This window comes from Apus apus, chromosome 5, assembly GCF_020740795.1.
Source record: "Apus apus isolate bApuApu2 chromosome 5, bApuApu2.pri.cur, whole genome shotgun sequence".
Lineage (NCBI taxonomy): Eukaryota > Metazoa > Chordata > Aves > Apodiformes > Apodidae > Apus > Apus apus.
Genome location: NC_067286.1, coordinates 951771 through 967818, shown reverse-complemented (window position 1 = coordinate 967818; position 16048 = coordinate 951771). Strand labels below are relative to the sequence as shown.

Here is a 16048-nt window from a genome sequence, read left to right as displayed (position 1 = left end):
CAATCTGGCTTACCCAATACTGTCTTCAGAGGTGTGGCTTTCAAGTCTTTTCTAAAGCCAGCAGCAATGCCACCCTTCTAATAGCTACTGAGCCTTATTACCCCTCTCTCCCATCCCCAGTGTAGGTTTGCCACCCTCATTATGATCCCAATATCTATGGATTTGTCTAGTCATCTCCCTCTTTCAGCTTTGACCCAGCTTTGAGATGCACTGAAATCAGTGTGCAAAGAACAAGCTCAGTCCTGCATAGCACAGGAGAGACACTTCCATCTGCCCTGAGTGGGACCAGGTCTTTCTCCAAATTTGGCACTCTCAGCATCAGCACTGGAGTGGGTACTCCCACTCCTTTGGCTCTGCCTTTGTTCCCACATTCCTTTGGGAACAGTTTGTGTTGGACCCAGGTGGGCACAAGCATGACTGCACATCTGTCAGGTTAAGAAGAATTCATTTGGCAGTACCCACATCTGCTGTGAACTTCAGACAAGGAAGATGTATGTTATCAAGTGCAGTAAACTGGGACATAACTCCCTCACCAGTGGTTTTTAAGCCTACATGTCTTGGCAGTGTGTGTTTGCTCAGTGGTTTACATCTCCTGGTCACAGCTTTTGGTGGTTGTTCCCTAAAACTCAGCTGCTGGCACAAGAGATGCTGTCACAGCCTTCACTCAGCCAGGTGCTGGTGTAGCAGAACCGATTTTACCAGAACCCTTTTACTCCAAGAAATCAACTCAAATTAGCTAAAGGAGGCCCTGAAATGCATTAATGAAACTGCACTGAAACCCTCTGTGGACAGAATACCCTTACTTTATTTATGTTTAAACTACCTAAGCAGCAAAGAGAGCCCAATGGAATAGTGACTGCAGGCCTTCTGCCTTCCCACAGGGATTAATGCCATTTATCTAATCTACTTTAACAGTTAATTTATATTCATTATCTCAGTTTTCCCTGTGAGTTTGTGCAGAATGGCTCTTAATTCTGTGTAGAAGCCCTTATTCCAGACTAACAGTGCCTTAATCCTAAACTAGTTTAATCCTGGAGTGGATTAAACTAATGTGAAATGAGGCTTTTGACTTCCAAAAAAGAGCAGCCGTGCAAAGTACTAATTAGGGCAGCTCATCCATTGCAAATTCACAGGCTGCAGTAATCCTTGCTCCCTGTTGGGGGGTCCCAGGGTTCCTGAGTGTCTGACTGCCCACAGAGCATCCCTTGGGAGATGCAGTGGCTGTAAACCATGTCCTGCTAGGCCAGCTCCTGGCTGGGCTACTCACGTGGGCCAACTGGTTCAGATTTGGTGGGTGACAGTGTCTCCAGGGAGCAGTGAATCCTGGAGAGCAAAGGCTGGCAGGAAAGCATCCTTTTTGTCTGTTGGCAGGTATAGGCAGTAGACACAATCCCTTTCTTGGGTGAGATGAGCTGTCCTCCTAGCAGAGAAGGAAGGTCTGTAATCTATCAGCATATCCAAAGAAGTCATCTCATGTCACTGCAAGAAAGAAAAAATGACAAAGGGCAGCGTCGTTTGTCACCTTCGTGGAAAGCAAGAAGAATTAGATGTCAAAATGATGGACAGTGAATGCTTAGGAGCACCTCTGGAGAGTGTTTGTTGTGCTCAGTAGTTTGTAAAAACCCTTTTTTTGCCTGGATGTGCAGGGTGCCTCACACTGTGACAGCCTGCTGGCTCAGGGCAGGCAGGTGAAGAGGCTCTGAGAGCCACCCACAACTGCTCTTTTCTCACAAAAAATGTTTTCTTTTGCCCTAAGTAGGTGCTCTGAAGGACACAAGGTATGAACAGCAGCAACCTCTGCTAGCATGGACACCTCAGCCTTACATAAGATTGTGTCTCATTTTCCCCCTTTGTTAGACTAGCAGTCTAGTCCCCCAGACCCTCTAGCAAAGAGAGGTCTGCTCAGGAATAGAGGCTTGATATAAACCCCTACCAGTGCCTGTCACATATGGGGAAATATTAGATACTAGGAAGAAATTCTTCACTATAAGGGTGGTGAGGAGCTGGAAGGGGTTGCCCAGGGAAGTTGTTGATGCCCCATCCCTGGAGGTTTTTAAGGCCAGGCTGGATGAGGTTTTGTACAACCTGGTCTGGTGGTAGGGTTCCCTACTCATGGCAGGGGGGTTGGAGCTTGGTGATCTTTAAGGTCCCTTCCCACCTTAATGATTGTATGAAATGAGAGTGGTACCCAGGACCTCTCAGGACCTCTGCCTTTCCTTCTGTGCTATGCATCTGCAGCTGCAGCCTGTGGCATGCAAAGACCTTGCCAGTCAGCACAATGTCACCATCACTGCCCTCCAGCCACCTACAAGCTCAGCTGCCAGAGACCAGATCATGGCAGCATCTGGAAAGCACCCATTGCTTACGCAGACCAACAAAACAGTGGGAGATTGGCCTTCCCAGTGGGTTTTGGAGTGTGTTTTTAACAGCAACTCAGGCAAATGAGCAGTATGGTTGGTTTTCAGCAACCCTCTGCTTGCTGGAAGTGGCTGTGGTGGAACTGGTCCCCAACATCCAGCCAAGGAGCTGGGAGGAATCCCCCAGAGACTTCTCCAGATGAGTTAATGAGGAGGATTTGATTGTGAACCAGTTCAAATGATAAGGAAGGTCACGAAGTGAGACATCTGTCACAGTCTCCCAAAAGACGTGGAAGTTTTAGCACCACAGTTTTTCACACTTGAGGCACTGAATTTTTAAATAGAAAAGGAGAAAAAAATACCTGCCAAGGTTTCAGCACAGCTGTGCCTAAACTCAACCGTTGAATAGTTCCCTGATAGCTGGGCAGCAGATCACTGGGGCTAGCTTCAGGTTCAGAACAAAGAAAGGGAAATAAAGAGCTTTTAAAGCCAATCCTGTTCCTTTTATTTGACATACTTAGCTGAGCAATTCTCTGTAAAAATATCATCCTCAGAAAAGCTGTCCTGTTTTACAATCTGCCTGTAATACATTTCCAAGAGATAGAGGCAGCACCCTGCCCCTCAGGTTAACCTTTGCAGGAGAGGAATGAGGATGACATGTTCTGTGGGCATTTCAGGCTCCCTGAGTCCTCCTCTAAGAAGCTGCAGGGATTTATGTACACACTAAGTAGATCTTTTGACATTTAACATTCTGGGAAGTTATGATAAATCCATGCAAGGTGTAACCACTCAAGCATTTTCAGTTGTGATTAGCTGTGGGGATGAAGCTACAAAGGAAATGGCTGGATTTTCCATCTCTGTCAGCTTAGAGTCAAAATTATATGTTTTTGTGGATGCCTGTTTTCAGAGTAAGCCACAGAATTGATCTCACGCAGGGGCAGCCTAGTGGAATACAAGGGTTTGTGTCAGAGGGCAGATCAGATTAATACACTTCAAGAGCCCCTACTGGTTTTAAAACATGACTGAGCTTATTAGAGCCACTTGTTATGAAAAACCTCCTGGGGAGAAGTGCAAGGCAACATAGGCAGCAAAAGGAGTGTCTGTGAGCAGCAAGCACCTAGAAGTGCACCTCCTTCCACCCTCATCTCCACAAAGCCTGTTCTTGTACACCTGGAAGGGATGTCCTTCCAGGTCCCTGACCAAGTGCAAAGAAGGATGCAGCTGAATCAAAACCCAAGCAGCTGTGTAGTTGTCAGGAGCTGCTGTGCTCATTGCTGGCACTGCACACCTGGAACAGCTGGGCCGAGCCTGCCTGCCAGCCAGGACAGAGACCATGTCATCCTTATAATTAAAATTAATTCCCTGAAGTGCTTTCTCCTCTTCCCCAGACACAGCAAACAGCTGGAGGCTGAGATTATGGGCACTGATGCCAATTAGAGCTGTGCTGAGGCCAGATGCGTGGGGAGCATCAGTGCACAGCTCAGCTGCCAGGAGGTGGCCCTCGGAGCTCCTCTGTGGCCAGGCACAGGGCAGCTTCCAGCTGGGCACAGTGCAATGCCAGGCCAGGAGGGCACGGATGGCCAGAGCAGTCCTGGGGAGGAAGCCACCCATCACACCCCCTTGTGTTCCTGCAGTGATATGTTCTCCCATCCATGCACCCCACACCGTGGAGACAACCCGGAGACAGGCAGTGCCCCCACTCTGGCAGTCCTCAAAGGAGCTCTGGGGAAGGCCCATAGGTTGTAAAAAAACAGCAAGCGATTGATACAGCAGCTGCTTGTCTTTGTAGGTGTTTAAAAAGCTCTCTGGGCTTTCTTGGTGACAGAGAGACAGCTGCATCATGCACATAGGTTGGGAAAACAGAGTTCCCCTCTTCCTCTGAAAACAAGACCATGCCCCAAGCCTGGATTTTGCTTTTCTGGGTCACAGTGCCAGTCATGGCCAAACCAACCCTGGTTTCTCTCCATCCATTCCCAAGCAGGGAGGAAGATTCGCTGGCAGGAGGGAAGTGCCTCTTAGAAGCCCTTCCAAATCCAAGGCTGTCTCCTGCTTGCTGCAGGTGAGCCTGTGCAGGGAGCAGCCTCTGCAGGGCAAGCCTGGCTCCAGCCCAGCATCCTCAGGCAGAGCATCTCACACCCTTAGTACCCATCCCCACTCCAGAGCAGGGGGATGAGAGGTATTCTGCCTTGCTTCCAAAGCGCCTCTCATCCCATGGAGAGCCAAGGCACTCTGCCAGCACCCAAGGTACCACTCACATACCACTGTTTCCCTTTCTTTTCCCAATTTTTAGCAAAATGTTTCAAACTTTTTTTTTCTTTCCAAAGTGAGCCAAACACCTAATATTTTTCTTAATCTCTTCTTTCAAAAGATCTGGTGTTTACTGCCAAAAGTTTTGCTGTGGGAAGTGCCCCTGGGAAGTGCTGCCAACCATGGAGCTAACTAGCATGTCCAGCATCTTCCTTACAGACTTCAGAGCACTTTCTGGAATGTGACATTTAATGCTTTTGTCTCCTACATTGTAATTTTCTTTTAAAACTGGTGCACATGCAGAAAGGTGCCACATACTGCAGCAAAGCACAACACATTCCCACCTGGCTTATTGGACTCTGCTGCCCAGTCAAACAGAGCAGAGGAGAGACACAAGCAGTTAAACAAATGCAAGAGCAGGTCAGGAGCCAAACCCCGTGTAGGCAAACAGAGAGACAGCCACACACACCCTAGATGCAGACTTTGCTTGGAGTGATTTGCCCCTTGCTGGATCACAGGCTGCCATGCAGGGGTGTGTGGACTCAAGGACAGGGGTCTCCCATTCCAAGGCATTTGCACAGACAGAGCTGCTGGGAAGTCATCAAAACAGAGTGCACATGGCTTTTCCCTCTGTTTTCTGCATTGCTTTAAGCACAAACCTCCAAAAGGGATATTGGGGGGCTGACATGCTTCTGTGACACTGCATTTATTCCAAGACAAGGATTGCTCCTTATCCTGTTCAGGGTTTGGGAATAATAATTGCATTCCCCTTGGGGCTTGGGAGTGGGTTAGGTGTTTTTCTGAGGTCCCATAGCCACATGGGACTGCAGTTTTCCTTCTCCCTTCCTCTCCCAACCCCACCTACAGCTGCTCCTGCTCACCCCTTCCTCCCATCCCACTCAACCCTTTGGCAGCCAAAATTACAAAATCAAGTGGTAAAGATTAAAACCAGTCCTGAAACTATCCTGTACAAGAAAGGAGCATTTAGAAAACTAAATCCTCCAATCCCCTTATTCAAATTAGGATCCTTTCTCTTACAGACCTTGGAGTGGTGCAAGAACATGACTCCAGTCTGCTCTCAGTAGGCAGCAGCATCCTGGTCAGTTCCTTGGCACAGGGAATGCTCACCTGCAAACACACGAGAGAAAATCTTCACTATACACATGGACTCACACACATACATTAAGAAAGAAAGAAAAAAAAAAGAATGGGGGAGGCAGAAGTTCCTGAACACCCTGTAAGCTGATTAAAGGGTATTTTACTTTTACGTAGGAAGGATTTAGCCATTCAGTTCCTAGTACCATCTGACCTCAATAAGCTCCCATGCCATTGGCAGGTGCTGCAATTGGATGGGGTCACAGCCTGTGCCTGGGCTCCTTGAAGGTTAACTCCACCTAGCCAGCTTCACCAGGACTTGTAACACCATTGCTGCACATGTGTGGTGAATGAGATGGTTCTCTCAGCCTGTCTTGACCCTTGTGCACTTAGCCCCCTCAAGGCTACAGACATCAAGGAGAGCAGTGCAGAAGCTGTAGGAACATTTTGTGATGTGCATGTTGGCCAACCGAGGTGTCTCTGTGATGTAGAGCAGCCCCAGCAGACCCTGAGTTGCTGCAGTAACTCTGCTGGGGTCTGGACAGTGGACAATCTGGATGCCACCTTGTAAGGGTTGCCCTGGATAAACAGCATCCTCAAAGGCTGGATGGGCTTTCGTGGCCCAAGGCAGGAGCAACAATGTCCACATGATACTATAGCAGCATGTATCCAGCCTGTTCTTGAAGATCTCTGGAAGTGGAGTCTGAATGCATCCACACTGCTCCTCCAGGCAGAAGATTTTTTCTGATCTCCTGTATCAATGTGTTTGAAGTGTGAATGGGCTTTTCTGCCCTTCAAAACTCGGAGCGACCTCCCTGAGCTTTGTATGCTGATTTTTGAGGGTCTGCCTGCATCCTCCTTGCAGGGTAGGCTCAGAATATCTGGGTTTATGATGAAACGCTTTTTTTTTTTTCTTTTTTTTTTTTCCCCCCAAAAACCCCCGCAGTTTCTTGTGTCTTTTCCTTCAACACAGAAGAAGGCCAGGCCCATGGTTTCTCCTTAAATACTGCCAAATTTGGAGCTCTTACATGTAACAGTGCTAAGTTGCTGCCTTGGACACTGGAGGGCTGGTGACCCCTCCCTCCCAAAGGCTGCTGCTGGGAACAGCCCTTTCACTCGTGGCCGCTGGATTTAGTTAATGCAGCTCACCACGGTTTTCTCCACGCTGTGCATGTCAGCTGGTGTCAAGCCTATGCACAGGTGACTGCACAAAGCGGTGGCTTTACACCTGACAGTGTCCTCGGGGCAGCTCACTTTCAGTGCAGGGATGGCCCCGAGGTTCACAGATCCCTTCTACCTCCTGCTCCGGGGCATCTGTCCCTGCCCTCCTCAGGGAGTGTTGATGCATGACCTCAGCACTCCTGTGCTCCCTGTTGGTGGCACCCTGCTGGTGCAGGTAAGTCACTGGCAGCTGGTGACAAGGATCAGCTCAGCCCTGATTTCTTGCAGCTTCGGGTAGGAGAGCTGTGCAAGGAGCAGGGATCAGATGAGGGCAATCGTTTCCTTTTCCTTTGTCATTCTGAGTCAGTGATGGGGAGCTTTTCTCTGCAATGATGCTGCAGAGGTGATGGCTTAGATTACAGCCATTAATGGATGATTTAATCACGCTTTGTACCTGCTGGATGTGGGCCAGGGGAATCTCCACTCCCACTTTCAATCTCACACAAATGGAAAATGGGGAAAGCAAGGTGCCAATTCACAGAGCTCTATTCAGCTGATATTGCTAGGCAGTGTCATTTATCGCTCCTGTTTCCGTTATGTCTCCTGATGAGACTTTAATGTCACTTCTGGTTAAAGGAGACTCAGATGTTGTTTCAGGACTAGGGATTTGGTTTGGGTTCCAATTCATCCAGGTATAAATTGCACCTGGCAAAAGCTACTGAGTTTTCCTAGGTCCTGAATTCCCTCTCCAGAGGCTCAGGAGCTGCATTTAAGCTCAAACCCGTGGCTGTCACCTGCACCATGCACCTGCACCATCACCAGTGCTGGGCACGGCCACACACTTTTCTACCCCTTCACCTTTTCACTCTCTGCCGCTATTGCTGCAAGGCAAACTCCATTTTTTGTTGCAAAGAAGGTAAATCAGGTTTCTTAGTTCACGTTCTTCCAGTCCCCAGAAGCTTTTACTCTCCTCTTACTCACTCTCTGCTGCCACCATGGGGTCACTTCATCATTGCAATCTCCTCTGTGCTCCTCTTACCCAGACCTGTTTAGGTTCTCGAAGCAAACTGAGGTTCCTCAAGAGCTTGAGGACATTTCAGACCCATTGAGGTTATTTGCAAAGGAAAAGAAATCACATCAGTAATTTTAAGCTCCCTGCATGTTGTTTAGCCTTTTAAAAATAAACTTCTTTTCCTCCTTGCCTTGTTCCTACATGGTCTTTGTCAGTTGTTGATTATTAGCAACACCAGGAGCCCAGGCTGAAGCTGGCTACCACTGGTGCACACAGAAAATATAAATACAAAAAATATTAATATTTAAATGCAAAGGGCAAAAATACAAGAATTACAGATGTCACAGATGTCACTGGGGACTCCCAGAGCAGGACTGGGTGTCCAGAAAAGCTTTCAGCTGCCATGGGAGAAGGATGTGACTCACAACACATCCACACCTGGGTGTCTAGAGAGGGAGTGCATGGAATGAGGCTGCAGAAAGTGGCATCAGAGCAACGGTGGAAAGGCTGGAGGAGGAACGACAGCACTAACAGCTGGAGAAAGCAGCAGTTGCAGAAAGGAAAATGGTTGGGAAATGCCTCGATGTGTGCAGAACTAACCTGCACTGTCTCAAAGGAGAAAACTGATTCCTCTGTCCAAGCAGTGGCCATGGTAGCTCTTTGTCCTCCTGTCTGGGAATGGGGAGACTTTTCAACACTGTTCTCCCCTCCCTCTTGCAGGGCTCTGGCAGCAGCCTGCAGTAACACGCAGTAGTGCTGAGGATTGCTGCTCATCAGAGCGTGGGTTATTCTTCCAAGGGAAAGATGACAGGGAAAACCAGGTCCTTCCCAGCCCTCTAGTAGTGGGGAAGCCCTCTGCTTTTCAAAAAAAAAAAAAGATAAGTAGACAAGAAAAATGGTAATACAGGCCCTATTTCTCCAGCTGGAAGATAAGAAGATTTATTTATAACGATTAATCCTTCCAAGCTACTTTATACAACATAAAGAAAGGGTGTAATCCTATTTTCTCCCTGCATTTCCATGTTGCCTTTAGTAGCATATTTGACAGCAATGAGCTCCAAACCCCAGCAAAGGCAGGGAATACATTCAGGATATTTTCTATGCCTGTATAAATGTGCTGCTTTCTTTGAAGCTGTGATGCAGTCTGTTCTCAGCAAACCTTTCCCAGACATGTCTGTGAAACCACAGCTTGAAAGTATTGTCCCCCCATGCAAAAGTCAGCCCTCATCCTACTGATCAGGCCATGTTTGCCCTAAAAACACAACATATTGTTTAGCAGGTACACACATACACTCACTGACAGTTCCTGGCAATTGCAAAAAAAAAACCAAGGCAGGATTAAAAAAAGAAGAACAGAAGATTAAGCTCCTATCAAGAGGTGATTAGAGCCAGGAGAAGAGATAATGATGACAATCATAATTAATCAATTGGTACAGGGATGTTTGCCCAACAAATTACTGTAATAATAGACAAGAGCTGGAATTATTACCCATCAGCAGAAATACAGTCCATCAAACTGCTGTGAATGACCTGATCAGGTTTAGAGAGTAATTAAAAGGACATTCCAGCCTGGATGCATTATTTGCTGTTAATCATGATCACTCATATGCATATATTTACCCAAATAATTGCTTCTGATAAGGGCTGCAGATTTATAGGGGGCCATGGAGAGCAGTGGGACAGTGGTGCATCGTAACTGTTTGACAGCAGAGAGCCTAAGTGACTGCAGTGTGGTGAGTACTGCTGTGCTGACATGGTCAGGCTGGACCAGATGCCTTCTCCCCTCTTTCAGTTTTTGGGTGGTGGATTTCAGGCCTCCGTGGTGCTTTGCTGAGCCATTGCCATGAGACCGTGCACCTCCTGAGGAGCTATGCTGGTAATGTGTGGGGTCTTCCTCCTCTGGAGCAACCAGAGGAAAGAAAGGAACTCAAACAGCAGCTGGACCAGCTGGCTTCCAGAAAAATACCAGATTTAGGTAGAGCACAACAGATGGGCAGGAGCAAGGTGTGCAAACTGCCTGTGTACCAACCTTTTTGGAAGCTCTGTTAGCATTACTGCTCCTGCAGGGTGATGGGAGCAATGATTCAGCTAAGCCTTTGGGTGCAGTTGACATTTCAAAGGTAGGATTTGTCTGCTGGAAAGACCTGAGATGTTCCCAGGTTCCGAGCTGGCTTGGCGCACATGTCTTTCAGCTGGAGGTGCCAGATTCCTAAGGAGTTCACATTTACTGGCAGCCAGCATCACTGGGGAGGGCAATAAAAAGCTCAGAAGTATTTTAAGAAGGTTAAACAGTTCTACTGTGATGACACTGAAGACTTGCCTCCTCTCCGGGGTCTGACTGATTAAAAAAAACAATGCACTTCATCATATAATCATCATTATTGATACACAGGAGAAGTTCCCCAGCAGTCTTTACTGCTCCTAGCAACTTCAGCAACCGAATACGATCTGCACAGAGAAGTCAAAATTATGTCCAGAAAGGGAAAAGACAAGTTGATCTGCATGTTTTACAGCTAGAAAGGTTATGAAAAGAAGGGAAAATATGGGGCTAGGGATGAAGTTTAAAACAGCCTCTTAAATCTGGTGCTCCGAGGCACAAGGGATGGCACAAGGAAAACCAAAATGCTGTGGTGAGATCCTGGCCAGGGTCAAGGCACTGCATGGCAGCTGCTGGACAGGCTGAAGGACAGGCTCAGGATCCAGGCTTCCCTTCCCTGAAGCCTGCTGTGCTTTGTGTTTGGTGGCTGTTTTCAGCTCTTTTGTGTCCCTTAGCTAAAAAGCAGAACTGTGGAGTCTGTTTTGTTTGGACTAGAATAAGAAACTGGTCTTTGAAATGTCCTTCTTGTATTACTTATACCATCCTACTCAAAGCCAAATCAGTCAGGAAAATACAACTCTAAAGCATCAGAAGTGTGTGTGAGATGAAGCTTATGGATCCTTAATCATGCAAAACCTGTCTGCTCTGCAAACCTCATTAAATATTTGGGCTGTGGCTTCCAGTGACTACATTTCTGAATAAATCCCCCATTTTTGTCCTTCCTTGTCTTGCCTCTTCTCATCTTATGTAGTCTCTAGAGTAACAAACAGTCCCAGAAGGGTGGCTAGAAAGCGTTCAGGAAACTCTGACGGTCCTTTAATGCTCTTTGTACCATCTAGTTTCAGACTAAATATTATCAAAGTGTAAGGACTTTGATTTTGGCTTGGCAAGTACTATCTGAGAGTTTCCCGGATAGTGACTAAGAAAGCAAGGCTTGATTCTTTGCAGGAGGAAGGCGGGTATATTATAAATTACAGATAAAGCCCCTGAGTAATCCTTATGGAAATGTGAGCATCCTCTTACGAAGGCACACATACAGCTCTGCAGACATAGGGCTCTAAAAAGAGCCTGGAAATAAAAGGGAAAAAAACTTGCGATGGTTTGTGATAAACCAAATGTGCTTTTCTTTTCATTTTAGTAAGAAAACAAAATACAAGGTTCTGCTGCTACTGAAATTGTGTGTTATTTTGTTTTTCCTTCTTGAAATATTAGAGGATAGGCTTTGGCACACACAAGAGCCTTTTCTTCCCCTGTTTGGAAGTGAACTTTTATTTAGTAAATACTTCCCCCCGCCCTCCCCCTGAAAAAAACCCCAAACAGATTTCTCCTGGGCCATTCTCCAGGTACACTAACTGTCTGTGTGGGATATTTCCATGGGTGCTTCAAATCCTCTCCCTGAAGGGTCAGATGTCAGGAACTTAGAATAGGATGTTTTTTTCTCCATGGTGTTGTGCTACTGCTGGACTCACTCCCATGATACTTCCCTGCATACTCGAGGCACGTTACATGGACCCACAGCAAAGCTCTAGCACAATCACCCTACACAGCCAACCTCATACCTGCTCTGGGACTGCATGGTGCTGGTTGTGGGATACAACTACAAACAACCTCCAGCTGACTGGCAACATGAATGATTTGAATTGTTCATCTTTTGTATTTTAATGAAATACTATCTTTGCTGGCAGGAATTCCTGCCTAATTTAGTTGAAGTGGTGTTATTATGTAGCCATGTCTTTTGTGTGGCATGTGAAATCTATCAGACAAAGACCAAGGTCATTTGTGCTGCTGCTCATAAAACCTTGTGTTTTAATTCAGGGAAGAACATGGTTTCTCTGATGACTCGTCTGTGGCAACTAATTATTCCTGTGATTGTCCTATCACACTTCTCAGCATCTCTTCCAACCCAGGAGAGGTAAGCATTTCCTGGGCCTCTGCTTCCTGTTTCTCTGTAGCTTATTGTTCAAAGAGCCTGCTAGCTATAAAGTCAGCCTTTTATCTTCCTTCCAGAACTTCTGTGTGACTGTTGGATTTTTTTTCTTCCTTGAATTGATTTAGTTAAATGAGTGTGAATGTTGTTAACACCTTTTCGTGCTTAAGAATGGATACATTGATTTGGCTTAACTCAGGAGAAAAATCAGGCCCCCAGACAGATCAAACTACAGTAAAAAAGACATTCCTGAGCCTGTTTTCCAACTAGATACTTATGCAGGCTGACAGAGGTGGAATCATAGAATGGTGAAGGTTGGAAGTGATCTTAAAGATCACCAGGTTCCAACCTCTCTGCTATGAGCAGGGACACCTCCCACCAGACCAGGCTGCACAAGGCCTCAAACTTCGCTGAGGCTTTGAGCACATCTTCTAATGGCTTGTCAGTCACCTGCAAGTGCTGGTCTCTGGTGCTAGCACCATTATCTACCTGTTCCTCAAGGTTTATGTATCTGGCTGTTTAGTTCATTACTTCTCCAGGCTCTTGTCCTACTCTTTTGTGCTGAATCAGTGTTAACCTCACATCGCCATATCCTTGTGCTAACCTCACCTCATCCTTATGGTGAGGTGATTACATTAGTAAGAAACAAGTGCAGGTAGTTTTTCTGATATTTCTCTTAAATTCCAGTAAGATTTGTCCTTTTTTGGATGCAACTTTGCCAGATTGGCACAAATTCTTCCCCATCTTTGTTTGGGACCTTCTTTCCTTAAGGAGGCAGTTTTAAATGCTTGTTCTTCTCTGGCCTTTTCACCTCATTTTTCTCTTCTAACCTCCCAGGACAGAGAGACACGCTGATGGGCTCTTCCACAGTGAGCTCAGCAAGATGAATGGCAATGCTTACGTGAGGCAGCTCGTCAAAAACCTGGTGGGCCTCAAGGAGAGGTAAGGATCAGCTAAAACCACCCTCCTGGGGCATGAAAGTCTCCAGTGGGAGATGGAATCTCAGTAATGAGGGGAATGTCCATGGGGCTGAGCTGTCTCCAGCTCCAGAGCCAGCCTGACCCTGGTGTTTTCCAGGAGACGCCCAAGATGAGAGGAGACAGGAAAAGGGGACCGATAAAGGACTCCTTGATGGTGGGAAGGGAAAAATTTCTGTGTGTTGTGATAAGTCCCACATTACATGGCTGGGAGCAGCAGCTGTTGTACTGTTTTCCCTGACACAGGTCCCAGAGGCACTCGGATGGACTCTTTACCAGTGAATACAGCAAGATGAGAGGAAATGCTCAAGTTCAGAAGTTCATTCAAAATCTCATGGGCCGCAAGCGCAGGTAAGAGCTCTGCTTCCTGGGGAGGCTGCTGGGGGGGGACAGGTCTCAGCTTCTGAGCTGGTTTGGAAAACTTGAAAGAAGGACAAGCAGGCTGGGACTGGAGATGCTGTGCAATAGCAGAGATACCCAAGCAGCCTGTCTTGCCTCTCACAGCAGGCAGAGCAGGACACAGACCTTCTCACCAAAGCCATCTCTAGGCATAAACCAACATGATCTATTGCAGATGCTTATCAAGATTGATCCAGAGGACAGAAAACTTTTCATCAGATCACAGCCTGGAGTTTTTTGTTTGCATTTTGATTTAGCCTTTGGAAAAGTTGTTGTTTTACTGACTTCAGATAAAACACCTGAGAAAATATTTGTAGGTAATGGGCTTCGTGGCAGAATGAGGAAGACCTCTGGGTTTCATAGTCCCCACCCATGGCTCTGACTGCCAAACTGGGCAGACTTTAGACATAATGACATGTATGGCCAATATGGGGCCTTTCATCCAACCAACACGCAGGGCCACCAGCTCCCACTGAAGCCACATATATGAGCACATCATCATGTGGAGCACTGTGATGGAACTCACAACTGCAGCTGTCCTTGCTGCTGGTATGTTATGAAGGGACAACTTTGCCTGGAGAGGTTTCCTTCAGGGGTGGTCCTTTCTTCAAGGCACGTTGTTTCCTTCCCATCTGCTCAGGGTGCTTTGATATATTCTGGGGTATGTACCACTGACAAAATCCTGGCAGATGCAGTAGGTTTTTAATTTACAAACTCTGGAAAAAGGCATATATCCATGGGCACCAGGATATGCTGGTACTGGGTAATGAGGCAGATTGCAAGTGCGTATTAAAACCTGTCTCTTTGCCAGCCAGAAAGCATCTGAGCCTGATTTGAAGAGAACACTTCTTTTTCTTCCTGCACAGCTATGGTGACAGTCAGCAGGTTAACAGAGCATGGACCTTGGGGCAGGTCACTGATAGGGGTGAACCTGCCTTCCAGACAGCAGTGCTGCTCTACAGCTGTGGTGGTTGCGCTATGTGGTGGTTGTTTTAAAACTATTATCAATTTTTTTATCTAAACCAGCTCTCCAGGCCCAGTCAACACAGATGTGCAGGGGAGAGAGGAAGAAAACAGCCAGGAGGAAATATGCTTTATGTGGTTGTATCAGAGTTTTCTCAACAGCAGGTAGGTAGGACAGATTTTTCACCTTCTATGGCCGTGATCATCAAGTATTGAAGCCAAAAGATGACTTTTAGTAACTTTTAAATGCCTAGTTTTTATCCAAAGCACAGAAGTCTGATGTAATGTAGCAGATCAGAAGGGCTTGGCTGACATCCTTAAAAAGAGGAAGGGTGGAAGATTTCTTAAATTGCCCCTATTTTAAAATCTCTTCTGCCTCATTCCCCATCAGCTTATGAGGCACTGTCTCAGGGACTGTCACTGCAGAATTGCAGCCCTCCATCACACACTTCTGTGCCTCCTGTTACTGCGCCAGCAGCCACACTCCCAGGGGTAATTTGCAGAGCTAGGAAATCAAACGTTTTAATCTAACAGCAAGGTGGCATGTGGTAGTGTGCAATCTCAATTGATTTCCCTGCCTGCCTTCACAGTAATCTCTGTTTCTAGGTGCCAAGCCTACCTAGCACTCAGTGTAGCTCTACCTAATGCAAAGCTGGCACTGAGATGTAAACCAGGAAGTGCCATATAAAAGCCAGTTATTAAAAATAATATATTTTTCTAATTATAGACCTGTTATCCTGGACTGAAAGAATTGTTCGTCCCATTAGGAAACCTCATCTAACAGTTACAATAGAAAATCTTTGCGACCCTGTTTAGAGTCAGTTATTGATTCAAACTCACACCTCAGGATGGGCTGTCTCAGCATCTGAACATTGTCTCTTCCTAGTGACCAACCACTTTCAATTAGACAGTTCACTGTTAAATCACTAAAATTAGGAGGAAAACACTGGCCCTTAGTACCTCTTATCCATATCGCCTAGAATAAATGGGGATGATAACACTGGCAATGCCTGTGCATTTGTGGGGTGACTGCAGGCAGCCATGGTGTGGGTCCCTCTATCCTACATCTGCTCCTTGGAATCATCTGTGAATGTGACAAGGTGGCCTTGCCACACTTTCTGCAGTCTGTGTGCCCAGAAATAATGAACTACTGCTCCTTTTTTTCCTCCAAACAGCCACTCAGACAGTGATGCCAGGGATGCTGCTGCAATCACCAGCCAGTACATCTGCCCCATCTCCAAGCAGCTGGTTGCACACATGGAGGACGACACAGACAGCTTCAACTGAAGGTGAAGGGAAAGAAGCACCCAAGGAGGCAGCTTTGCTTGTGTATAGCCTTACAAATGAACAAGGAAGCTATTGCATTTGCTCAAAAAAACTTTTGAGATCAGCAAATAGGAAACAGATTCTAGAAAGCAGTCCAAACCAAATAAAACCTCTTAGATTATCAAGAGTGAAATATATGTCATTGTGAGCTGGTGTCAGTAGATGGAGCCTGAATGAAGCACATCTCTTTGTGTGAGCATCTGGCTGCCTGCTCCTGAAGTCAAATAAAGATTCGTTGGCTGTGCCTGTGCCTTGGCTACTCTTTGG

General features: G+C 46.5%; 1 protein-coding gene across 1 annotated transcript; it reads left to right on the top strand.

Moving 5' to 3' along the window:
* The first annotated feature begins 12012 nt into the window (after positions 1-12012).
* Positions 12013-15742, top strand: LOC127385293 (glucagon family neuropeptides-like). Its single transcript, XM_051620939.1, has 5 exons — positions 12013-12101; positions 12954-13058; positions 13340-13444; positions 14519-14620; positions 15631-15742. The coding sequence occupies exons 1-5, from the start codon at positions 12013-12015 to the stop codon at positions 15740-15742; spliced, it is 513 nt and encodes a 170-aa protein (XP_051476899.1).
* The last annotated feature ends 306 nt before the right edge of the window (positions 15743-16048 follow it).